Raw genomic sequence first — 26,513 nt, forward strand, 5'->3', positions numbered from 1 at the left:
TTTATATAATTTAATATGTGTTTATGTGCAAAGCAAACAAAAAACAAATCTGCTTCAGTGCCGATCTTTGCCAATTAGTCCTGTAAACCTAAACCCAAAAAACTTCCAAATCGGTAGAACAACATGAGTAAAATTATGAACAGAAAGATTAAATGCTCCTCTGATAATGACCCTAAGTCTGAAGCTACATAACAAAATTTTCAATATTATAAGGTGGAAAATGTCAATTGATAACATAACATCTCAGATATGTAAATAGTTTGCACAAATTCTCTGGTTTTGAATTTTTAGGCATCTTCTGCACCATAATGTAAGGATAAATCAGCACAGAATTTTTATAAATTACCCATATAAAATATACTATTTCTGAGTTAAAGAAAGTAAAAAGTATTGATTTAGATGTTGTTTTACTATAGGTACAAAGTATTAAGCTATTTAAATAATAACTGCTAAATTAAAGAGTTATAAATATATTTTTAGAAAAGATTTTATTTATTTGAGGGGGACAGGGCTGGGAGGGACAGGGCTGGGGGTGGGGGATGGAGAAAAACACTCCCTGCTTAGATCAAGCCTGACACTGAGGCTCAATCCTGGGACCCTGAGGGTCATAACCTGAGCTGAAATCAGACACTTAACCGACTGAGCCTCCCTGGTACCCCTAGAGTTATAAACATTGTATTAAAAGACATCTAAAGATGCTTTAAAGTCTTTAGTCTTTTTAATACTGATTAATAGAATGAATATGGACTATTACTTGTAGGTTAAGATATGTAGGATTAAATTAAGGTTTCAAAAATGAGTTATTAGTCCTAGAGAAATTTAAATCTTGTTTTCCCCAAAACAATAACAGCATATCCTCAATTACAAGGAATCAAATTATTTCTAAAAGATCCAAAGAGGGCAGCCCCGGTGGCGCAGCGGTTTAGTGCCGCCTGCAGCCTGGGGTGTGATCCTAGAGACCCGGGATCGAGTCCCACATTGGGCTTCCTGCATGGAGCCTGCTTCTCCCTCTGCCTGTGTCTCTGCCTCTCTCTTGCTCTCTCTGAATGAATACAGAAATCTTTAAAAAAAAAAAAAAAAAGATCCAAAGAGTAGTAACTAGATATCAGTAACCTAGGTTCACCTGCAAAATATCTAGTGTTCCAGTTAGAGAAGTTTTTACCATTAATATACTGAATACATTAGGGCAGGTAATTACTTTTTTAGTGTATTGGGCATGCTTTAGATACTCAGAAAAAAGTCATATCTCCTATCTGTGGAGTTTACAACAGAGTACACAGAGTCTAGGTATTCTGTTAAGACAAAAGAATAAATGGAAAAAATATTTGCTCCTAGGTATTCTGTTAAGACAAAAGAATAAATGGAAAAAATATTTGCTCCCAGCACCATTTGCTTTTAAAGCAATGAAAGAAAAAAAGATTTGACAATGCATATCGAAACGAACAGACCAACCACTTACAGGTTATAAGCATCTTTTTTACATAAACTAACACAAAGGATAACGCTTATTTATGAAGCCAATGACGGCAAAAATCTGTTTGGTTCTGTTCTGTTCTTGTTCTACTTTTCCCGGCATTTCTTGAACTCCCAGTAATAAATTCTCTTAGATGGGGCTCTCGAAGCTTCAGAGGACATAGCTAATCAACTGCAGGTTCTGCTGCCAGTGAACGCCACACTCCCAACTTTAGGAAATGTTTAAAAGCTATTCTGCTTGAAATGTATCTCAACGCTATTGGAATCAGGGAAATCTGCTTCTCAAATAATGAGAATTGCTATTCCAAATGGTATCTAGTTTTTTATATGAGCTACAAGTCTCTGCTTTAGCTCCTGTTGAAAAACCTAAAATATGTTCATAAACTGAACATATTAATCTAAAAAGAAACTTCGGGAGTCTTTTAATAGGAAGAAATGAATGTGGATCCAAAGTGTTTTTCTGGAAAAGTGAGTGTGAGCTGGCTGGGTCATATGGCAGCTGTGTGAACAAAGTATTCCGCGTAAGATTCAAGACCAAAAGCAGCTTGTTTCCTACTCCCTGCTTTTTCCTCCCAATCCTCCACAAACAATAAAGCCTTCACCATGCTGAAGTCTTTAGTGGAGACCTGAGAGGTGAATAATGTTGTGCCGCCTTTATTCGGTTCTTTCAGTTACTTAGGGGAACAACATGCCTTTTTCTAGCGAAAAAAGAAATTTGTGACTTCAGTGACATCATGTTGCCTTGAATGAAACAGCTCAGGTTCAAAGTTCACCCAAAGGCCAACAATGATAAACTCTCACCCAAGGACAAGTTTCAATATATTTTTGGTACTTATTAAAAACAGCATCTATATAGCAGTCATATGATAAGAGAGGGCTCTTTACCAAACTGTTTCTGATCAGAAAGCACTGGGGACCTGAAAAAGAAATGCTGCTTGGGAATGCAGTCTCCTGGCACAGGAGGCCAAAATTTGCCTTTTAAAAAGTAAGGCTCAAAAGACAAATAATCTAAAAGTAAAATGGTCTTCCACATTTCTCCATGAACCACCAATTCACAAAAAAGGAATACAATCACCAACTAGCACCTGTACATTAGAGACTTGTAAATTTAAACAAGTTAGGCTTTCAGAATGCCTGGGTGGCTCAGTGGTTGAGTGTCTGCCTTCGGCTTAGGGCATGATCCTGGGGTTCTGGGGCATCGGGCTCCTGCGGGAAGCCAGCTTCTCCCTCTGCCTATGTCCCTGCCTCTCTCTCTGTGGCTCTCATAAATAAATAAATACAAATTTTTTAAAAATGGCTTTCATACTATCAAATCGGCAAAAATTAAGCTCTGGACTTTTAAAAAATAATTTTTTAAAAAGGGAGAAGGCTCTCAGGTCAAAAATAACATACCTAAATACATTAAGTAATGGGAAGCAATCTTATTCTTATTAAGGAAGCAACTCTTATTTCTACTGAAGTCTAGAAAGCAGTTTTTCTCTAGTTTATAAATGTACAATGATTCACTGAATTTCATACACAGAGGGGTAAAGCAATACCACTATGTATTACTGGCTATCTTATTTATTAGGAGCCACCTCTTGTACCAGAGCAACAACAGCTGAAGTGTTACAATATATAAAAGGGAACAAGCTTTACCTACGTTATATACTAAACAGATCAATGATTTCCTTGTACCCTGACCCTGTGGTACCATAGATGTTCTCTAATTAATTATTAAAGTTTTCTAACAGTCAGTCATTGTACAGCTCTGATTTCACTTTCCTTTTATTCTACATTCCCAGAAGAACAGTCACAGGCAATATATAATTGGAAAAATGACATATCCTCATTGCCTATGAGATAACAGATTTCACTGAATAACTGACAACACTGGGTGTATGTCTTCTCCACCCTGCACTGTCTCCTTTTCCCTCCCCGCCATGGTATCATATAGTATTCCCACAGAAGACATAAACCAAGGAGCTTGCATTTGTTATTCCGGCTGCCATAATGGTCCTTTGACATATAGCATCTGGACAAGTTATACCTGGAGGTAGTCTGGAAGGAGTCACAATTACGTTTTGCTCAACATAACTGTAAATATCACAAAATGAAGATAAAGAATAAAACATACTGATTTCATGCTATCAGCAAGACCAGTTATTCCACTAGAAATTTCATACTGTCCCAATATAGTTCTGGGAACTAAGGAGATTGCAACAATCCCTTCAAAACACTTACAATTAAGCTCAAGATGGAGTTTATTTACCTGGAATAATGTCCACAATGCATATTTAATGTGGATTATGGCAACTCAGTTCTCAGTACAACTACATTATATATATATTAAAACTACAGCAGGACAGTTTAAAAAGTCCACCCTTATTATTTTAAAAGATCATATTATGACTACATAATACCTTGGTTGTAGTTTATAGATAACAGTTTTGTTTTACTATGGGTTACAGAACCTAGCCAGGCATGTAGGTCTAAATAACAACAAAACTATTTTTACCAAAGCTCGCCTTTACAAAAGTGTAGGACAGAAGGCATCACTTATAGCAGTTGTCTCCTAGGAGGGGATGAAGCTGGCTGGGGACAGGGATGGCTTTTTCTCAGTAAATATTCCTTGATACCTTTAAAACTGTATTTAATATGTACCTATTTAAAATTTATATTTATAAAAAGTTGTGGCATAAGCACACTCTAGTTGATTTGGTTAATGCAGTCAACCCAAGAAGTTAATAAAGGAAAACAAAGAAATCGGATGCATATCAATGAATGATGGAAACCAATGTGTGAAATAAAAGTTGAGCTTACTACATAATGAGTCATGCATTTCCCCAACTATTTTCTTAGGTTTAGTTATGTTTTCCTTAAGGGGAGGGGGCTGTGGAAGTGCTCATATACACTTATTCTCCTACTCACTGCATATATAGTCATTTATCATTATCTTTATTCACACACACACACACACACACACACACACACTATAGGACCAGATTTTAGCAACTGCTCAAGGACATGCGGTAATATGTGTTTCTGTTGATGGACATGAATCTTTGCTGGAAGCCAGAGGGTCTCCCAGTGCTAATTCTACGTAGAATTATGAGTTGTAATCTTTCAGTAGTGGCAAATGTATTCTTACAGATAATACTGTTATGTTAGATGCGTTTCTTTCAAGAGTAATCAATTCTCCATTCTAAATTCAAGGAACACTATAAAACATAATACCCTTATAAAGAGACCAAGATGAGCAGAAGATATGCAGAAACTCTGTGCACTGATGTCTTGAGATTAAAAAAAAAAATCCGTGTTTTTGATCATTAAACTGCATTCAGTTATCAATGTACTGACTTGCGCATGTAGGCAATAGGCCAGTTATTGTAAACTTACTGTGCTTGGTCCCATCTGTAATGGCAGAGTTGAAGAGTAACTCTAGTTACTCCCATTTCCAAAATAAAGTACAACAAACAAAAATAAAGTGGAGGCAGTTGTTTGCAAATGTAAAAATGTCAAAAAATCTTTTTTTGCAAATAATTAATACAGCTTCTTCCATGCTTCACTTATTATCCAGTTACATATTGGATAAGTCCAGATCATTATACAGCAGGAAGAATTAAGTACAAATTTTTCTCTTGCCTAAGCAAAAGAGGTAAAGTTCTCTTAGAATGGAGAGTTAAAAGCTTTTTGACCTGGAGGACATCAATGTTTGTAGCCTATACTTAGAAATATAATAAAAATCTTTCCAAACAATCATTAAGGATCCAACGATGTGTTCCACACAATAGAAAAACTATGTTTTCAAATTTTTACCTCTAAATAAATCAGAAAAAAATAAATAAATAAATAAATAAATAAATAAATCAGAAAGTTCATAGAACCAAGAAGATAGGGGAAAGAATGAGACAGAGAACACTAGCTCACAACCATCACAGGGTTTTCTCTCTTTCCAAATGCAAGAGAACAGTTTCAAAGGCTTATTCTACCCTTTACTGCTCCACAGTGTAAAACTACTGGAAAGAGTTAACTCCACAAATCATTGCCAGTGTGTAAACTACAAATTATGTAATGGCCATAGTAGTTATGTTTTTTTTAAGTCCTTATCATTAGATACATATTAAAGTATTTGTAGGTAAAAAAGATACAATAGTGGGTGGCTGTCTCATAATACTTTACCAGCCATATATTAAAAAAAAAAAAAAAAAGATTAGGTTTGCGCAGTGGCAGTACCGTAGCCAATGAGGTTTATCCGAGGTGTGATTATTGCTAATTGGAAAAAAAAAAAAAAGATTTTGAGGGCACCTAGCTGGCTCAGTCAGTAGAGCATGTGACTCTTGATCTTGGGGTTGTGAGTGTGAGCCCCACAATGGGTATGGAAATTACTTAAAAAAATAAAATCTTGAGGGGCACCTGGTGGCTCAGTTGGTTAAGCATCTGCCTTTGGCTCAGGTCATGATCCCAGGACCCTAGGATCAAGCTCTACATGGGGCTCCCTGCTCAGCGAGGAGTCTGTTTCTCCCTCTCCCTCCATCCACCTCCGCCCCCAACTCATGCTCTTGTACTCTCTCTCTAATAACTAAATAAAATCTTAAAAAAAAAATCTTAAAAAAAGAAAGATTCTAAAGGAACAGAGAAAACAAGAGAGGAAGAATGTTGTTAATTGTTAAAGCTGGGTGATAGGTAGATTCATTATATTGGTCGCTGTATTTCTGTATATGCCTGAACATTTCCAAAATTTAAAAAAAAATTTTTTAAAGACTTATTGTGTGAAGGTCTGAAAAAAAGCTGAGCAGGTATTTCTTGACACAGAGTCATCTTGATTCTTTTCTTGGCTAGGGTATGAGATACATGAAGTATTTGGAACCATGTTGTTTTCACACAGCACTCTATGCGTGAGAATCATTTATGTTAATTCCTTTAGCTCTAGTTTACTGGATAACACTTAATTTCTACTCTCTAAGACAAATTGAAATAGTCTGTCCCTTTTTTTTCTCTTCTTTCCCTTCCTTCTTTCTCTTCCTGCCTTCCCTTTTCCCCCCTCCCCTTCTCTTTCTTCATCTTTCTCTCACTGCTTTCCAAAAAAAAGTTTTTTTTGAAAATTACCTACTTAATATTATATGAATACATATTTATTATAAATTTCAAAGAACATGAAACTTTAAAAAAAATGAAAGGGTTACTGGAATAGTGGACAGTGATTCCAATGATAATCTTTCAGAAAATCAAGCATTCTTCTGCATTTTAGAAATCTTAAGGTTCAGAGTCTTATGTTTTTTAAGTAAAAGTTTCAGAGTCTTAAGGTAACTATTGCAAAGGACTTCCAGGGTAAGGCTTTTTAGAATACAATGAAACCACGAAAACCCTCACTCCCTATAAAATTACTAAAGGAAGGATCCCTGGGTGGCGCAGCGGTTTGGCGCCTGCCTTTGGCCCAGGGCGCGATCCCGGAGACCCGGGATCGAATCCCACATCGGGCTCCCGGTGCATGGAGCCTGCTTCTCCCTCTGCCTGTGTCTCTGCCTCTCTCTCTCTCTCTGTGTGACTATCATAAATAAATAAAAATTTAAAAAATTACTAAAGGAATGAAGATACTCAAAACAAATAAGCTTAAGAGAAATTTTCTATTTGCATCAATAAAATTGCTAAGTAAAAATGTCTTTCTACAGTTTTGAAAATACACACATATTAGGATAGAGCCCACTTATCCAGATGACCACTTAAAACAGAAGAGATATGATATAGCACAATGTTTTATCTTCACTATTGTTTGTTAACAACAAAGCATCCTTATTTGTGCCATCAGTAGTATTTCAGTCATAGACCACTTGGAATTGAGAGAGACAAGAAAGACATGCAGAGAGAACAAGGATACTATTTCCATTAACACGAACTACAAGCCACAGCTATCTCTAGTGAGTTTTTATTCTATCCAAGATAATGTGCTAAGCTTTTTGGATGAACAATCTTATTTAATCTAACAATGATCCTGTAAAGCAGTTATTGTCAATTTCCCATTTCAAAGACAGGTAGACTTAAAAAGCCCAGGGAGGTCAAGTTATTTGCCTGAAATCACTCAGCAGTTAGTAGAAATGAAATCTAGAACTTCAAACTACAAAGGCCATGTTCTTAATCTGAAGTAAAAACTGCCTCAATTCATGATTTTAACTAGTAAGTTTGTTATTTTAAATTAAAATTTTCATAGAAACACGTGAAAAGATGCTTATCCCCAAATATCAACACTATATCCCTGATTCAGAGTCTCCTTAATTTGTGTTCCATGTCTCCTTAATTTAGTATCATCATTTTTATCATCCTAATAATCATCTATGTACCCTGATCTGAGATACAGTATCAAGCTATCAAGCAATGGAGAAAAATGACTTTGACCTGAAGTTCACAACACAGGGAAGTTATAGACATACAAGGAAACTTTACATGTAGTGACAGAAACAAAGAAAGTACTTTGGGCCACAACTCTACATTCTCTGTAATATCCCTGAGGAACCAGAAGACTTCATTTTAGATAATATTAGAATAGTTTTATATTTAAAAGTATATTGACAAAAAAAATAAATAAAAAAAAAAATAAAAGTATATTGACATACTCATGGAAAGACTACTGGCACCTGGAGTATAGCCTTGGAAGGCAGTAAAGTGCCCAAGGGGGAAACCCCCCCACCCAAACAAAAAACAAAAAAACACCAGCTTCAAAACAGTCCTTGTAAATCTCAGCTCTGACCCAGACTTGACATCATGTAAGAGTGATTCTGATGTTCTTCATGTGGTCATAAAACACAAAGAAAGTATAGTAGAAAAGGCAAGGAACTGATGGTATAAAAGCAATGAAGGCAATTCAGTGTTTCTCATCTCTCTACTAAGTTCCACAAAATCATATGGCCAAAAGCCTCCTGTCATATGACAACAATAAGGAGAACAGATTCTAACTGTAGAGAGACAATCTATGGCATTCACCCATCTCCCTATGCCTCGGTCACTGGGTGGTTACCTTTAGTAAGACAGATTATGAGAGGATTTTTTTTCTTAAAAAGAGAAATTCAGTGATGATAAAAAGCCTATACACTATCAAAGCAAAAGAAAAGCTTTGACTTAAATAAAATGAGAATGTACATGGAAGATGGACAAATAGAGATAAAATTAAGAATTGAGCAGAAGGGCTCAACCATAGAGTTTGCCTGGTATTTTTCACTTTTCTGGAATAATAACTAAAAACTATTTTGCAGTCAGTAGAGCCTGAGACCTATGACACAGCAGAAATTATTATTTTTGTATCAGTTAAAAGAGTGGGTAAGAGCATTCCTTCCATTAATGGCAAAGAAGTGTAGATACACACATAAGCAACACTACCATAAAGTAGAGATTTTTGTTTTAACAAAATCCATATTTATGTGATTATATTTCCTACGGTTGAGAGCAGCTATAATTAATGGATTTCCCTTCTTCTCTTAATGCAGCCATTTGTCAATTCAAATACAGAATGTCCAATCAATTTTGATGTATTTAGTAAGCAATTTGTCAAATGGTGCTATAATCCAGTTAATATATTAATTCTTGTCATGGAGAGAGTTCTGACAACTACAGTTGACCCTTGAGGAAAATGAGGGTTAGGAGTGCCAAACCCCCCATAGTCAAAAATCCATGTATAACTTACGATTCCCCCAAAACTTACTACTAATTGCCTACTGGACTGAAAGGATTCCCAATGAACAGTCAACACATATTTTGTATATTATATGTACTATATACTGTATTCTTACAATAAAACAAGCTAGAAAAAATATTATTATGAAAATCACATGGAAGAAAAGATACATTTACAATACTGGGCTATTTAAAAAATTCACATATAACTACACCCATGCAGTTCAAACCCATGCTGTTCAAGGGTGAGCCATATGCGGTTTTCCATAACTGGTTTGGAGAGAAAAATCTGTACTGGTACTCAAAGATCATTCTTCAAAGATAACACTTCTATGACCCAATATCTGAGAGCATGCTATAGCACATTACTTAATAAGGAAAACTATTTTGCTGGAATAAAGATACTTGGGTTCCACTGGACAATGTAGCTTCTGATTCCTTGTAATGAGCTGCGATTCTTTGAATCCCTGTATATCTCATATGTTTTTAATAAAGTCAGCAAACCAATACATGTGACGTTAAATGCAAAATAAGAATGCTTCTAAGAGAGGAACAAGGCTTTACTAATGAAATATATTAATTTTAAACTTAAAAAGTACTTCTATAAACATTTTCCCCTATTCTAAAAATTTCTTCATATGAATTGCTAAGGAAGTAGTCTCGATCATTTATTTTTCCTATCCCAACATTCTTCAGGCAAATACTCCTACCAGTACTTAACACAGACACTGTACTGAGGGCACACTGTTAGTTACTGGTAGTCAGGCTTCTTGGAAGGCTGACTGTCACTTTACACAGTGTGGAGCCCTGGACATGACAGTTTTCTTGCTTTGAAAATAAATTTCATCCATTAATCACTATGCTATCTTCATCTTTTTCTAAGTCTATCTATGCTCCAGGAACTAGAGATAGAACAACTAGATGTGCCAGGCTTTCTGGTAGGGGGGCCAAGTTCATATCACAGAAGAAATATGGACTATAATGACCAAGAAAGGGTCAAATCCTTTCCCAAACTTTTCTTTTTTTCTTTCTTTTCTTCCTTTTTTTTTAAAGAGAGAACAAGCAAGCATGGGGTGGTGAGGGGCAGATGGAGAAGGAGAGAGAGAATCTTAAGCAGGCTCCATATTCAGCACAGAGCCCAATGTGGGACTCGATCTCATGACCCTGAGATCATGACCTTGATCGAAATCAAGAGTCGGATGCTTAACCAACTGAGCCACTCAGATGCCCCCTCCCCAACAAACTTTTTGTGGGGAGATTTAATCACTACCAGTTTGGGCAAAGCAGAGGACTAAAGACAGGTTATTAACATGTCACAGATAACCTCCATAGCACTTGGGCATATTTGGCAAACACTTTCCAAAGATGATGGCCCTCTCAAAGCACTACATCTAAATCCCTATATTTCTCTAACAAGAAATACAAAAGCAGAGATGAAGGCAAACCCTTTCTAGAAAACAAAACTAAAAAACACGGCAAGAAATTTTTTGGAATTACAAAAGAGAAAAGGAACATTATATTCATCTTCCAGACATTAGACTCCCTTAGCCCATTTATGAACCTGCAAGAGCAAAGGAAAAACTTGCCAAAACGATTTGGCACAAGGCTGTGTATTTTAAAACCTGCAATGTGTACCAAGCCTCCAGACTACTAGACGTCCCATTGTTTCATGTGTCTGCTGAGAAAGGTGCCCTATGTGTCAGAAAAGCACACTGAATATTTTTCAATGACCCAGGGGGCAAAGGTCACTTATTATAAATGGATAATGAGACCTAATGCAGTGCTCTGAGTATGGACAAAGAAAGGGTCTATCCATAGCCCCTGGTGGATTGGTCATTCAGGCTTTTATTTCCTCTCCACACTTAATGGAGTCAAACAATTGACAGAAATTCTATAGAGAAGGCTGAAACTGAGAGAAACAACTGTATTCTAACTCTGACAGACAGATACAAATAGCGACCCTGAAATGGCGCCAGAACTCCTGTTACCACTAACATAGCAGACAGCTGTAGCATTCCCCCTAAATTCCCATTTAGTCATTTGTTAGCAATTAACCTTACTGATGGAAGTGATGGCACATCAAACCACAAGCTCCTGCCAATATCAACCCATTACATTATCGCAGGTAAGCAGACACAGATCATTCTGTTCTAGCTCCTTATTTTTGAAGAAAAGGGCAGATACCCCTGTTCCCTCCATCCTATATTTCCACTACCCAAATGACAAAAGGCACACTCAAGGATATTAGTATCTGAATATATGAACCTTAAACTAGGTGCGATAGAATAAATGACATCAGAAACAGAGGTACTCATAGACTAGAGGCTTTATGGCCTATAGATTATTTCTCTTTATCAGAATCAATGTCTTATCCTAGTCAAATCCGCCAATCCAATGGTAATAAATAGTGACAGTTCAATGGAAAAGAATGTATAGAGACATTTAAAAATACAAAACAGTCCTTTATACAAACTTTCCTTTTGCTTCACTTCAATTTTAAGGACAATGAAGACAGGAAAGTGGACTGACCATGTAAACTATTTTTTCCCCAAATGGTAAATGCTAAAACAAATGACAGAAATGCCAAGATTTACTTCAGAATGGAGCATATAAGTCATTAGGTGGTAACAGAAAGGACTTCCAATGTTGAAACATCTCGAGGGTAAATCAGCAATGACAGAAAAACCCAATGAACTATTCCATAGATGTGAAGCTCTATGTAAAGATTTGCATATCAATAAGAATTATGTCTCCCACAGACACAAAAAGGAAGAAGGGAAAAGGGTAATCTTTTTTTTTAAAGATTTTATTTATTTATTCATGAGAGACACACAGGGAGAAGCAGAGAGACATAGGCAGAGGGAGAAGCAGGCTCCCTGTGGGAAGCCCAATGCAGGACTCAATCCCAAGACCCCAGGATCATGACCTGAGCCAAAGGCAGACGCTCAACCACTGAGCCAGCCAGGCGTCCTCGAAAAGGGTAATCTAATCCAAACTTTTCAATCCATCATTTATAAAGTTTGCAGATTGCTGATGGTGCTTTCAATTGAACTATTCAGCATCTTTTCATTGAAGAAAGGGTATTTAATTTCCCCAAGTTATACAACACATATAAGACTAAATTCGGGGTTAAATTATCTTAAACTTATAGTCTCTGGAAGAAAAACAGCATTCACTTCACTAAAATTATCTCTCTATGGAAGGACATGTTAGTTGATAAAATTAAGTATAAATAAGAGAAATAATCAAATATAATTCAACCTGAAGTGGTTTCTTAACTACCTCAGATATTCAGATCTGGATAGAGCAGTATGACACACCCAATGACCAACAATGGACTATAAATACTCTTTAAATAAGTCCTACATTACAAGTTTCCTCTACAAGAGAAAAATATTTCTTTCTTCTCCTTCCACCCTACCCACTCTTGGGCAAATATTTATTATGGACAATGCAAGGAAATATTGTTGAGTACCTCCATCATACTTGGTACATACCACAATAGCGATGCAATCCAGGATGTTAAGTTAAATCTAATGTGACATTCGAAAGAGAACAGCTCAGAAAAGTGCTGCATATTTAATTGCTTTTCTAGGGCACTGACAATGACCATGGTAGATAAGACCAATAATATTTTCCCTTTTTAATCAATACTTTCAAAATATATCACCATTGTATTGTAAAACCAAAAAAAAAAAAAACAACAACAGAATAGTAAAGTATTTTCAAATACTTTACTCTAAACTCAAAAGTGTGACTTTACAAGGAAAAATATTTGCTATTTCTATTCTCATGGTTATAGCTGGTAGGACAGCAGTACACAATTCAGTTGGGAATCAGGATCTCTAAAATCTAACCTTAAATATACTGTTGACTTGTGATTTTCATACTTCTATATGTAAGATAAATCTCAACACTAGCTTTAGGTACATCTACTTGATTATATACAAAGACTAAAATAAAAGCATTAGAGAAGTCTAAGAGATTAGTAAAGCAATAACATTTTTAAAAGCAGATATACCAATAGAGAGCCCAGCTACTCAAAAGAAACTCAGAACTGACTTAGTTCTCTTCAGCATAATAAAAACTAAGATTTTTGTCAAAGCAACACTAATACTTTAAAATTAGGTTCTGGTTGGAGTTTTTATTTATTTTTTATTTTTATTTTTTTATTTTTATTTATTTATTTATTTTTTTTGGAGTTTTTAGATTAAGAAAATAATCTGATTAATACTGCCTCCTTACATGTCATGCTGTCTAGGGTACCATGATGGAACCTTATCACTTCTTTTTATGCTCTCTGGGATATGATTATTTCATAGAAAGTGTATTTGAATTACCAATTACATACCAAAACAACTCAGAAGGGAGCTGAAATCTGTAAAAACACATGGAAGTTTGGGGGTTATTTTTTTAAAGCCTACTGAATACTACCAGGATATATATCACGTGCACCAAAACAGAAGCCACTCTGCAATCACCAATTCTCTGTCCTACTCTAGGCAACACAGTTCTCTTAATATTGCAATGAATGGCATAACCTATTGCCCAAGTCACCCTTTCCTCCTCACTTTTCTTCAGTCATCTCACGCAGTCCCAAATCCTATAGATGCAACCTCCTCAGCCATGTCTCTTCATCTCTATTAATAACTTCTTCCTTCTTTGAATTTCTATTACCAATTAATTCAAGCTACTAGCATAGTATGTATCACAATGTGTTATATGGATACTCACATATATGTTTCTTATTTGTATTTATGATAGAGATAGAAGTAAAAAGAGCCAAAAGTAAAACTGCAGAACTGGTGAAATGCAAGATTAAGATAATACATAGGATTAAAGCACCTTAAGTTTAAAAAATAATTATGATCCTACATTTCCACTACCAGCCATATAAGAGAGACTAGATTTACATTATCTCCTAAAATAACTAAATTAGGCCTAAGCAAAAGGCTATTTTGAACCCTCCATAATAAAGCTTAAGAATAAGCATTGAAAGAATCAAATTTATTCCAAGTAATATGAATGCATCCTAGGAATAAAGAACAATTCACCACTTCACAACATGAAACTGAAAATGCCCAGCATCCTACCAAAAATCATTAGGGACATAAAGAAGCAGGAAAACACAACCCAGACCTAGGAGAAAAATCAATCAATAGAAAAACCTCCAAGAAACATCATAGTGGTAAAAGTAATTAGAACATAGGGATTCTAAAACAGCTATTATAAAATAAATGTTCCATATGTTCAAACACATACATGGCAAGGAAAGAAATGAAAGATATAAAAAAGATCCAAATATGACTTCTAGAGATGAAAAACATGATATCTAAAATGAAAAAAACACGTTGAACAAAACCAACAGATGATTAGGCAGAGTAGAGTAGAAGACTTGATTTATTTAAGTATGTAGAAATATAAATTATACAAAATCAGAGAGAGAAAATAATTTTAAAAACTGAACAGAAATTCAGTAAGCTAGGAAAATATCAGATGGTCAACATACATACAATTGGAGTCACAAAAGGAGAGAGGAAGATTTGAACAAATAACTGCATAAAAATGTTCAAATTTCATGAAAACTATAAATTCACAAATCCAAGAATCCTACAAACTGCAAGCAGAAGAAAACCACCCCATGACATTATGCTTTAATTGATTTTTTGTTTTTCTATATTATTTCTATTTTTTCTATTGTTTATATGTTTTCTATTTCACTGATTTCCACTCCGATCTCTATCCTTTCCTTTCTTTTGGTTTAATATGCTCTTCTTTTTCTAGTGTCTGAATGTGGAAGCTGAGGCCATTGCTTTCAGAACATTAGGCACTATTTAGTCCTATAAAATTGCTCTTGAATACTGAGACAGTACTATCCCACATGTTTTTCTATTTTTCTTTAAAGTTTGTATTTTGAAATGATTATAAATTCATGAAACAGGGATCCCTGGGTGGCGCAGCGGTTTGGCGCCTGCCTTTGGCCCAGGGCGCGATCTTGGAGACCCGGGATCAAATCCCATGTCGGGCTCCCGGTGCATGGAGCCTGCTTCTCCCTCTCCCTCTGCCTGTGTCTCTGCCTCTCTCTCTCTCTGTGACTATCATAAATAAATTAAAAAATTAAAAAAAAAAAAGATTCATGAAACATTGCAAAATAGTATAATGCAGTCTTGTATAGCCTTAACCTAGTTTCAGAACCAGGAAATCATCACTGGTACAATCCACAGACTTTATTCATCAGTTTTATATATACAATTTTACATATATTCATTTTGTATGAGGGTATGTGCATTGTTTGTGTGCTTGTATAGAGTTCTATCCAATTTCGTCACATGTTTATTTGTGGAACCTCTAATACAATCAAGATACAGAGCTATGTCATCACCACAAAGATCTACCTAACCCTTCATAGTCACAGCCAACCCTTCCCTTCTAATTCTGTCTCTAAGCCCTGGTTAACACTAATCTGTTATTCATCTCTATAATTTTGTCATTTTGAGAATGTTAAATAAATGGAACCCTTTCTTCTCATGGTACTTTTAAGACTTATCATAAGCAAACTTTTGAGATTGGCTTTTTCACTTGGCAAAATATTTTCGAGACTCATCCAATTTGTTCCACATATTTATACTTCAATCCACTTTTTTTTTCCTGAATAGTATTCTAAGATATGGATCTGTTCTGTTGTCATTTTCATTCAGTTCAAAATAATTTCTAATTTCCCTTTTGATTTCCTCTGTGAACCATGTATTATTTAAAAGTATGTTGTTTAGTTTCCAAATATTTGTGGATTTTCCAGGGATCTGTTATTCATTTCTTATTTAATTCTACTGTGGTCAGAGAATATATACTTTGAATGACTTGAAAGCTTTTCAATTATTCAGAATTGTTTGATGGCCCACAAGATGGCCTATCCTGGTCACTGTTTGCTGTACACTTGAAAAGAATGTGTATCCTCCTTTGTTGGGTAGGATATTCCATAAAGTCTGATATTAATGTAACTCAGGGTTTAAGTATGTTTCACCTAAGAAGCAATATAGTTGGGGCTTTTTATCCAATTTGACAATCTTTGATTTTTTTATTAGGATGTTTAGACTATTTATAACTAATGTGAGTACTGATATGCTCAGGGTTACATCTTGCTTGTTTCCCTTTTATTTTCTTTCTTGGTCTAGGTTTCATTATATACATCACATACATTTCATTATACATATCACAGTTTACCTTCAAGTGATGTGATACCACTCACATATATTTTAAAAACCTTTTAATAGTTCCATTTCCCATACTCCTGGACTTAACACTACTGTTGTCATACATTATATACACACACACACAAAATATATACATATACACACACATATGTGTGTATATACATCCATGTGTATTTTAAAGACTTCAATACATAGATACTGTTTTTGCATTAACAGTAAGTTTTATTTTATTTATTTATTTATTTACTTATTTATTTATTTTGGAGAGAGAGAGAGAGGGAAAGTGGAAGGGAGTGGGAGGGTGTGGGAGGGGGGAGAGAGAGAGAGAGAGAGACAATGAATGTTGGAGAGAGGCAGAGAGAGAGGGAGAAAATCTTAAGCAGACTCCATAGCCAGCTGGGAGCCCTATGTGGGGCTCGATCCCATGACCCTGAGATCATGACCTGAACCAAAACCAAAAGTCAGCTGCTTAACCCACTGAGCCACCCAGGTGCCCCAACAGTAAATTTTATTTTATAGAGACATAAACCATTACCCAAACCCCCCACATACTGTATATATTAACCATTTTCAGTCTTCTTTATTCCTTTCCATCTGGTATTCTTTTTCTTCTGCTTCAAGGACTTAACATGCCATATAAAGCACATCTACTGCTAATCATTTAAAAAAAATTTTGTATATCTGAAAAAAAGTTCTCTCAATTTTTTTTGGGGGGGGGACATAGAATTCTAGATTAATAGTTGCTTCCTTTCAGTACTTAAATCTGTCATTCTTACCATTTTTGCCTTGGTGTGTGTGTGTGTGTGTGTGTGTGTGTGTGTATATATATATATATATATATTTTACTTCTAGCTGCTTTTAAGATTTTTCTCTTTTTAAATAATTTTCAGCAATTTGATTATAATGTACTTTGGTACGGTTTTCTTCAAGTTTCTTGTGCTCAAGACTTATTCAACTTCATGGATCTGTGAGTTAATAGTTGGCATCAGATTTGGACGTTTTCTGGCTATTTCTCTTGTCATACCACCCCCTTCCCTCTATCAGGGACTCTGATTTCAAGTATAGGTTATCCCACAGCTCAGTGAAGCTATTTCAAATATTATACTGGTTTCTTCTGTGTTTCACTTTGGAAAATTTCTCTTAGTTTATGTCAAGTTCACTAACATTTTCTTCATCAATTTCTAGTTTATCCTCAATCTTATCCAGTGCAGCTTTCATATTTAGGCTTTCTTATTTAGAACTTTGATTTGAATCTTTCAAATTTCCCATGTCTCCACTTAACTTTTCAAATACATGAAATACAGTTACAATAACCGTTTTAGAGTCACTATTTCTGACCCTGTGTGAGCTCTAGGCTCTGTGCCCTCTAGGACTCTCTGATGGTTCTTTCCTTGGCTTCCAGCAGTTTCCTACAAGCACCAGTACTGGGCTGAATACTTGAGGAGGACCCTCTGCACATCTTCAGAGTTCACATTCTATGCAGATCCATTCTCTCTGATGGCCTATCCAGCAAATTCTAGGTTAGGAGTTAACAAATAGTAAAATAGAGCTTGTGGATCATGATTACTCAAATCTGTGGTTATAATTTTAAAGCAGCCATAGACAATATATAAATGAAATGGTGTGGTTGTTGGAGTAAAACTTCATTTACAATAATAGTTCATAATAGTTTGCTGATAGATGCTCTTCCATGGTCTTACTGGACTGCTCCATTCCCCTTGTATTCATTCCACTTGGAAACCCACCCCCCTCCATTGCAGCACAGCCCACAAACTCTTTCAGAGCAATAAATGGAGACAGTGGTAAGGTTTGCCTCATTTGTTTCTGATGTCCCGGGAATCAATGTCCTTCATTCCCTGCTGTTAGTAAAACAGTTGTTTTATATATTCTCTTTTTTGTTGTTATTTCAGGCGGAATGGTAAATCTCAAATGAAGCCTCAAGAAATACCCAATAAAGAACATTATTTTCACACACAAAAGATTCTAAATCCAACTGAAATATATAGATCTGAAACATATAGGTTTTAACCATCTTTTGTGTTTTTCATTCCTTTTCATAATGGTGTCAAAGCTTCTCCCCACCTTTCCTATAATGCTTTTAAAGGTAGAAGAAAACAATTATATCCCCAGTAAAACAGAGAGGTTCTATGGATTCTGATCACCTTTCTATTGTGTATCAAAGCTATGTTTCTGCTGAATGATCTCTTGTTATCATTTAACAAAAAAAAAAAAAAAAAAAAAAAACCTCAATAAGCTTAGAAAGGAACTTCTCACATACCCAGGGATCACCTCAGAAAGAAGTTCAAAGTCTGACCTTCCCCCAACAAAGCTAATGTTAGCAACATAAAAATAATGCTGATGCCAAATTACCTGAAAGAAAAGGAGGAAATGTGATTTTCCCCCTAAATAAAACTTTCACCAAATGCCTGGGTGGCTCAGCAATTGAGCATCTGCCTTTGGCTCAGAGCATGATCCTGGATTCCCGAGATTGAGTTCCACATCGGGCTCCTTGCATGGAGCCTGCTTCTCCTCCCTCTACCTGTGTCTCTGCCTCTCTTCCTGTGTCTCTCCTGAATAAATAAATAAAATCTTTAAAAAAGAAAAAAACACAAAGCTTTCCCAAGTCAACTCAGTAAGCTCTATCTTTAATTTACAATTTGGGAAACTCTGAAGCAGACTAAAGAAAAAGTTATTGTCTATTTTGAGATGATATTCAAAGCCAGATGATATTTGTTAGTCTCTTCTAATGTTTATCTTTGTTTCTGGCACAGAAAATACTGAAATAAAGGGCCTATTTTAGAAAAGGTAATTACAGTATGTAATTTTTTTCAAAGGAAAAAATAGTGTTAACACAAAAATTACTAATCTCCTCTGCTATAATCTTTTTATACACTATTCCTGAGAGTTCTTATGACCAAAGCAAAATTTTTTTTTGATACTAGATTCTTGACTTTTACCTTTACTGAGCTATACAGATTAGATTACCATCTACGCATTCACTTTATACATTTAAATCAATCTACTCAAACTGCATGAATTTGCTGATACTGGACTCCTGTTTTACTTACTCAAAATGGCAATTTCCTATAGTTCAACCCAATAATGAGGAAGACATCTCTGCCTCCACAGAATGCTCCAAGGAGCATTCTGTTACAATTCGATATCTGATAGATCAAAATTCCTTAATTTTCTATCATTCCCATTCAATTAATATAGGTGAGAAAGGGGACTACAGTTAAGAACACAAAATCTGGGGTACCTAGGTGGCTCAGTTGGTTAAGAATCCTACTCTTGATTCTAGTTCAGGTCATGATTTCAGGGTCATGAGATCATAGCCTCATCTGAGGCTCCCTGCTAGGTATGGAGCCTGCTTTAAATTTTCTGTCTCCTTCTCCCACTGCCCCTTCTTCCTCTGCCCCTCATGCTCTCTAAAAAAGAAAAGAAAAATTAAAAATGTAAATTTAAAAAACCTCACAAAATTTGGAGTTTCTACTTCCTTCACTTTAAAGTTAGGTGAGAAGTCTTTAGTGGTTCAGACAGGTTTCTCTTCCCTTCCCCCATCAGTCACCCTTTTGCCACATTTGCAGAGCTCTGTTTATCAACTAGCAGTGTATTTATTATGATTACAGGCTGGAAGGGGAGTGGGGATTCCTTGCTAAACATCCTGCTCTCCTACTCTCTTCTCCCTGAGACAAAGTCTCTTTCCCATTTCCATTTACATCATGCTTTGTCTACTATTATTAAAATTTCCGGAGTTTGTACAAGTCTACTTCATTTGATCCACAGATCCAAATACAACCAAAAAAAAAAAAAAACAATGCTTGTGACCTCTGACAAGTTTGCATTAGAGTTTTACTCCAAATGGTTATACCTGAAAATACTTTCAGTAATATATTTATCAATTCTTTAAGCAGAGAAATAAGAGGTGATTTTCAATATAATTAAATCAAAAAGCTTCCCAGCATCAAGTATGGTATACTTTTGTTTTAAGAGGTCACATCTTTTCAAATGGTTTCAGTAAGAAGAACTGGAGAGAAAGCAAGAAGGTAATAAGATTGTCTTCTTAATGAGGGTCTAACTTGCATAAAGGACTCAACAGATGGGCAGGTAAAAACATTCTCTCTAAACTGGCTCCAGCATTGCTTTTACCAATTGTATTTCAAGCTTTTATTTCTCTGACGCAGATGTCCATCTTTTGCATATTTAATTGCTTCAGTCCCGTAATATATGGCATGTCCAAGACTCCCAATCAAATAGTCTTTCTTTATGTAAGAAAACAGGGACTTCAAAATCAGGCTAATTCTGTGTCTCTACCATCAATGTAAAGAAGTAATGTAATAATTATTACAAAATTACCTACTTCTTAGGTGTTTTTTTTTTAAACTATTAAATTATCTCAGTGACATTTCACAAAATGAAAGAAAACAAATATATTACATCCATCACTTACATAGTAGATACTACAACATGACGAGATCACATAGTCAGAATAGGTATTCCATTATTAAGTCTCTGAAGTCTATTATTTGAAAATCAATACTTTTGAGATAAGAAAAAAGATGTAGAATAATACTTAAACTGTTTTACAGGGAGTTTTTTCTTTTTTTTTTAGTTTAAATGTAAGTTATTTAACAATATACTATATTATTAGTTTGGGTTCTTTTTTTACAGTTACATAACTTTAGCATCCCTTCATTGACTGTAACAATACCGTTATAAAGAGCAAGTATTGCTATTAATATTTTATATTTATCAAATTATTGAGAGGTGATTTGGAAAGGGAACTCAGACCTTTTTATCCTTGTCCTAATGCTAGCTAGTCCACTTGGAATGGTCTAACTTGAAACATATTTATATGACATATTTTAATTAGAAACCATAGAATCATCAGTGACTCCTTTCTTTCAAATTATCTCTAATTCCTTTCTATTCCATCTCTGCAACATCTCACAGGTTTGCCCTGTCTCCTCTGTAATACAGACTTCATTAAAGCCCTCTCATCTTTCCCTAGGATCATCAAGTGTCCACACCCCTCCCCTGATACCACTCCCCTCCTTTGAACCTACCATTACAACAACACTACCAGAATGATCTTTCTAAAATGAAGTTCTGATGGTGTCACTCCAATGCCTGAAAACATTTGGTGGCTTGCTACTGCCTAGAGGGGTGATTCTTTTTTTTTTTTTTTTTTTTAGAGGGGTGATTCTTAAACTGTGCACCTGGGGACCTCTGTAATTCTAAAAATTAGAGAAAGGTGTTTAGAGTTGCTAAAATCAAGTAATGCCAATCAGCTTAATTTGCTGGAACACAAATATTAAGGGACAGAGCTGCATTTCATTTTTGCCTCTTTGTCTTATATATCTGGGATTTGCTATTGTTTGCCTACTGAACACAATAAATCACAAGATATCAAAATAACAAAACAAAGCAAACCAAAATTAATTCTGATTCAACTCTACTTAACAACTAGTTATTTTCATCCGCGTTGAGAGGTACGGGGAAAGCATTCTTATGATTTTAATTTGATATTATATAAATGTCATTTTTTTCTAATTCAAATGATAAGAATTAAATATATGCTTTAATAACCTAGAACCAGGGGGCACCTGGGTAGCTTGATGGTTGGGCATCTGCCTTCGGCTCAGGTCGTGATCCTGGGGTCCTGGGATTGAGTCCTATATCTGGCTCCCTAGTGGGAGCCTGCTTCTCCCTTTGCCTATGTCTCTGCCTCTCTCTGTGTGTCTCTCATAAAAAAAAGAAAAAAAAAAAAACAAAAAAAACAAAAAAACTAAAACCTAACTTTTACTGCTTCTTGAACCCAAAACGACTTACATATACCCCACTATAAGGGCTTTAGCAACTAAAGTTTTGCACTCATAGTTCATTTTACTTTTTTATTAAATGCTCAAATTAGTGAACTGAGAACAGAAGCAACATGCTATTCATGTTTAAATCACAAGTGCCTGACACATAGAAGTCACTCAGTAAATACATGCTGGAGAATCAATTTTATAAGAAAACAAGACTGCCAACTATGAGTTACAATTATGAAGTTTCAGAAATTTCAAGCAAAGTCAGTAAATTTTGTTTCAAGTATATGTAACATATTATAAACATAAAATAAAATAGTTTTAGAACTATTTTACTTCATGCTGCATAAAACAGCCAGGCAAGATAGTAAGTTCAATACAACAAAACTCCATTAAAAGCATGTCAATGTTGATTTTTAAGAAGTTTCTTAAAAACATACAGCACTCACAGCCTTCAAGTTAAATTAAGGATCCAGCCAATCCTACAAAATTAAATTATAATTGTAAAGAATTTTTAATTCTATGATCATAAACTGGATAATAAATATTAAATTGTCTTTCCATGCCTCCCCTACAAAATAAGCTGTTTCTAGCTCAGTGTCATGTTCTCCTCAGGGTTTAGATATGAAAGTAAACACCCAATGGAGTTGCAATCATTACTTCATTGTTCCAAATAAAATCTACAAAAAGAAAAACTTGCTGATACTTTTCACAGTGAAATGTGCTTATTCTTTTTCAAGATACCAAGTTTTATGAAGTTTATTATATCCTAGTATCCTCATTTAAAAAACAAAAACTTTCGAGACCACCAGATATACCCTCATGAACTTACATAATTGCAGGAGTATATCTCATGGCCAAGGAATATGAACAGCCAGACGCATACTTAATATGCACTAAGGCTTCTGGTTTACATTCATATTACATATCTTACTTGCCTCAATCTGATTATTTATGGCCTATGGCCTCTGGATCCATGGTGATATGCACGGCTGCGTTAAAAGTCAGCATTTTAAGAGGAAATCTCAAAACACTGTATAGAAGGTAAAAACAATGAGAACTACTTACAGCCAGCAAGCAGGAACTGATAATACTGGACTGCATCTGCAGCGAGGAGCAGAGGGTGGTTTGCATTAAATGGTGGTTGCAATTCATTCCATTGAGGAGTTCTAAGGAAATGGCAGAAGAATATTAATATTTAAGCTTAATAGATGGGATGTAAATCACTATTACTGTCACCACTTATAGACACTGATACTAAACTCACACTATCTTTGTAATCATTAAAGTGAACTTGTTGGGAGTGTTGAAACCTGAAATATGAGGCCATTTGCTTAAAAAGAATAAAAAGGTGGCAGTGAGTCATACGATTACATAGAGCTGATATTAAACAGCAGAAGACCTTCCAAGAGGATAGACAACACATTCAAAGCACTACATGGAGAGGAAGTGTGGAATTCACATGTCATGACTAAGTAGCTCTAATTTTACCTACTTTTGGACAACTGTTGGAGCTCGCTATTCTCAGAATGTGCTTATTTTAAAATAAAATAAAGCAGGGAAAAGTGGTTTAAAAAAACCCCACACAGTTAAATGAATGGCTGACTTATAATAGACCTAATTAGTATCTGAGTTCCAAAATAAGCCATTTATTTCAACAATGATGGTGCAGTAATTTTAATTAGATCTGCCTGCTCCTAAATAGCTTGATAAATAAGATATTGATCAGATCAATCTAGACTAGTAAAGTAGTAGTAAAGAATGCTGGAGCCTCCAAAAATCAATATAAGAATATTTTAAAATGTCAAAAGGAGAGGGATCATTTTAATATCCATTTTTGTCTCTTTCCTTCCATACTTGTCAGGATGAATTTTTTCCTGCCTCTTCTGTACCACTGTACACTGTATCAAACAGGTTTTATTCCAGAATTTAATTTCTCCTTCTTTATACTTGCTTATAAAGATTCTAATGATCATGTACTTTTGAGAAGGTCTCTGATTCTTAAAAACATTTCTTCAATGTTTAGCCATCATATATTGGGGAATCATCTTAAAGGAAATCTTTTAACCTATTTATATTAGTTTCCAGTCCCCTTAATGGCCATTCCAATGTACTTTTTATTTTCAGTAAACATGAGACTGGAAATAGAGGAAGCACTAAAGCTCTATATGTGGGATAGAAAAAAAACCCAAGTTCTAGAAAATGTAATACAAAGATGCAAGGACAAAGTAGTTCAAAAGGAGGCATATGGCAACTGAAAACATATGATCACACAAAAATACAAAGATGCAAGGACAAAGTAATTCAAAAGGAGGCATATGGCAACTGAAAAAATGATCACACAAAAATTTGTACATGAATGTTCTTAGGATAATCATGACAGCTAAAAAGTGGAAATGGGGATCCCTGGGTGGCGAAGCGATTTGGCGCCTGCCTTTGGCCCAGGGCGCGATCCTGGAGACCCGGGATCGAATCCCACGTCGGGCTCCCGGTGCATGGAGCCTGCTTCTCCCTCTGCCTGTGTCTCTGCCTCTCTCTCTCTCTCTCTGTGACTATCATAAATAATAAATAAAAATTAAAAAAAATAAAAAGTGGAAATGTCATCAGCTGGATAAATGAAATGGATAAACAAATAGACACAAAATGTGGTATATTCATGCAGTGGACTATTATTTGGCCAAAAAAAAAGAATGAAGTTCGGATACATGTTATAACATGGATGGACCTTGAAAACATTACGCTAAATGAAGAAAGTCAGATGCAAAAGGTCACATTTTGCATGATTCCACTTATACAGAATGTTCTTAGTAGCAAATCCAAAAAGAAAGTAAATTGTGCGGGATCCCTGGGTGACGCAGCGGTTTGGTGCCTGCCTTTGGCCCAGGGATCCAATCCTGGATACCCGGGATCGAATCCCACATTGGGCTCCCGGTGCATGGAGCCTGCTTCTCCCTCTGCCTGTGTCTCTGCCTCTCTCTCTCTCTCTCTCTCTCTCTCTGTGACTATCATAAATAAATAAAAATTTTAAAAAATATTAAAAAAAAAGAAAGTAAATTGTGGTTGCCTAAGGCTGAAAGGTTTGGTGAAAAAGGAGAGAGTTGCTAACAGGTATAGAGTTTCTTTTGGGGGTGATGAAAATTGCCTGTGGTGATGGGTACAGAACTTACTGAAAATTCACTTAAATGGGTGAACTATATTACATATAAATTATATCTCAAAAAAGGAATTACTGATATATGCAACAACAGGGATGGATCACAAGAACTTTGCTGGGTGGAAAGAAGCAAGACAAAAAAAAAGTATATACACTATGATTCCATTTATATACAATTCTAGAAACTATAAACTAATCTCTAATGACAGAGAGCACTGGTTGCCATGAGCTCAGCAGGTAAGGTAGGGATAAAGAGGGACAGGAGGGAGAGACCACAAAGAGGCACAAGAAAACATTTGGGTGTGACAGATATATTCATAATGTTAATTATAGTGATGATTTCCCAACTGCATACATGTCAATCTTTATCAAATTGTACATTTTTAATATTTTACACCTCAATAGAGCTACTAAAAACAATGGAAGGAGTTACTACCTAACCAGAGTCCAGCTGGCTCGAGGTGATGTCATCACTTCCAGTGGGGTGTCATCACTAATCTTGGGGGCAGTGCTGAGGGGTCGCGGCTCCATCATGTGCTCCACTAAGGTCCCATAGCAGCTAATAATGTAGAGAGATTCAACTACAACTTGTTTGGACTGATCTACAAACAGAAAAACAGACGCTGATTGTGTGATGATGGCAAAAAAGGGACACAGAATAATTTTTACAAGTTACTGACCTTTCAGTCTGTTTCTGAGGCTGTTGAGAGAAAATACGGCAGGAGATTTTTCACGAGGTGCCTCTCCTGCCTAAAGACTGCTTCTTAGAAGTAGATGCTCATGAATATGAGAATCTCTGTGCTATCAAAATATTTTTAAATCTTAAGCTATTTATTTCAAGAATGATGAAAATAAACTCAAAATTCTAATACAGTAAAACAGTATTTCACAGCCTTTTGTATTTTTCTGCAATGTAATTTGTTCCACATTAAACAAAATGATATCAGGTGGGATAGGGAAAGACTGCCTGGAGAGGAACACTGTATGAACTAAGATTTAGTTACACAGGATGTACCAACTTAACTGCATGAGAGGCTCTCTGTATGCCTCAATCAGCCTAACTGCTCTACTTTCTCTTGGAAAACTTTCTCTCTTTTTTTTTTTTTTAAAGATTTATTTATTTATTTGAGGGGGGAGAGGTACAGAGGGAGAGGTTGGGAGAGAATATCCAGCAGACTCCTGGCTGAGCAAGGATTCCCAATGCGGGTCTTGATCTAACAA

The 26,513-nt window shown here is 35.5% G+C and overlaps 1 protein-coding gene and 1 pseudogene across 14 annotated transcripts in view; one reads left to right on the forward strand and one right to left on the reverse strand.

The window, feature by feature from the left end:
• The window catches only part of BCAS3 (BCAS3 microtubule associated cell migration factor), a 591,457-nt gene that overhangs the window by 276,703 nt on the left and 288,241 nt on the right, over window positions 1-26,513 (reverse strand). For all 14 annotated transcript variants that reach the window (XR_007413014.1, XR_007413013.1, XR_003133737.3 and 11 more), the window contains 2 exons: window positions 25,729-25,894; window positions 23,207-23,307 (listed from right to left, as the gene is read on the reverse strand). Coding sequence is in view for 11 of the 14 variants with exons in the window: in XM_025440686.3 (XP_025296471.1) it covers window positions 23,207-23,307; window positions 25,729-25,894 (267 nt within the window). In the remaining 3 variants the exon portion in view is untranslated. The remainder of the gene's footprint in view (window positions 1-23,206; window positions 23,308-25,728; window positions 25,895-26,513) is intronic.
• Window positions 5,668-5,859, forward strand: LOC112655716 (U4 spliceosomal RNA; annotated as a pseudogene).

The sequence above is a fragment of the Canis lupus genome, chromosome 9 (assembly GCF_003254725.2).
Source record: "Canis lupus dingo isolate Sandy chromosome 9, ASM325472v2, whole genome shotgun sequence".
Classification (NCBI taxonomy): Eukaryota; Metazoa; Chordata; class Mammalia; order Carnivora; family Canidae; genus Canis; species Canis lupus.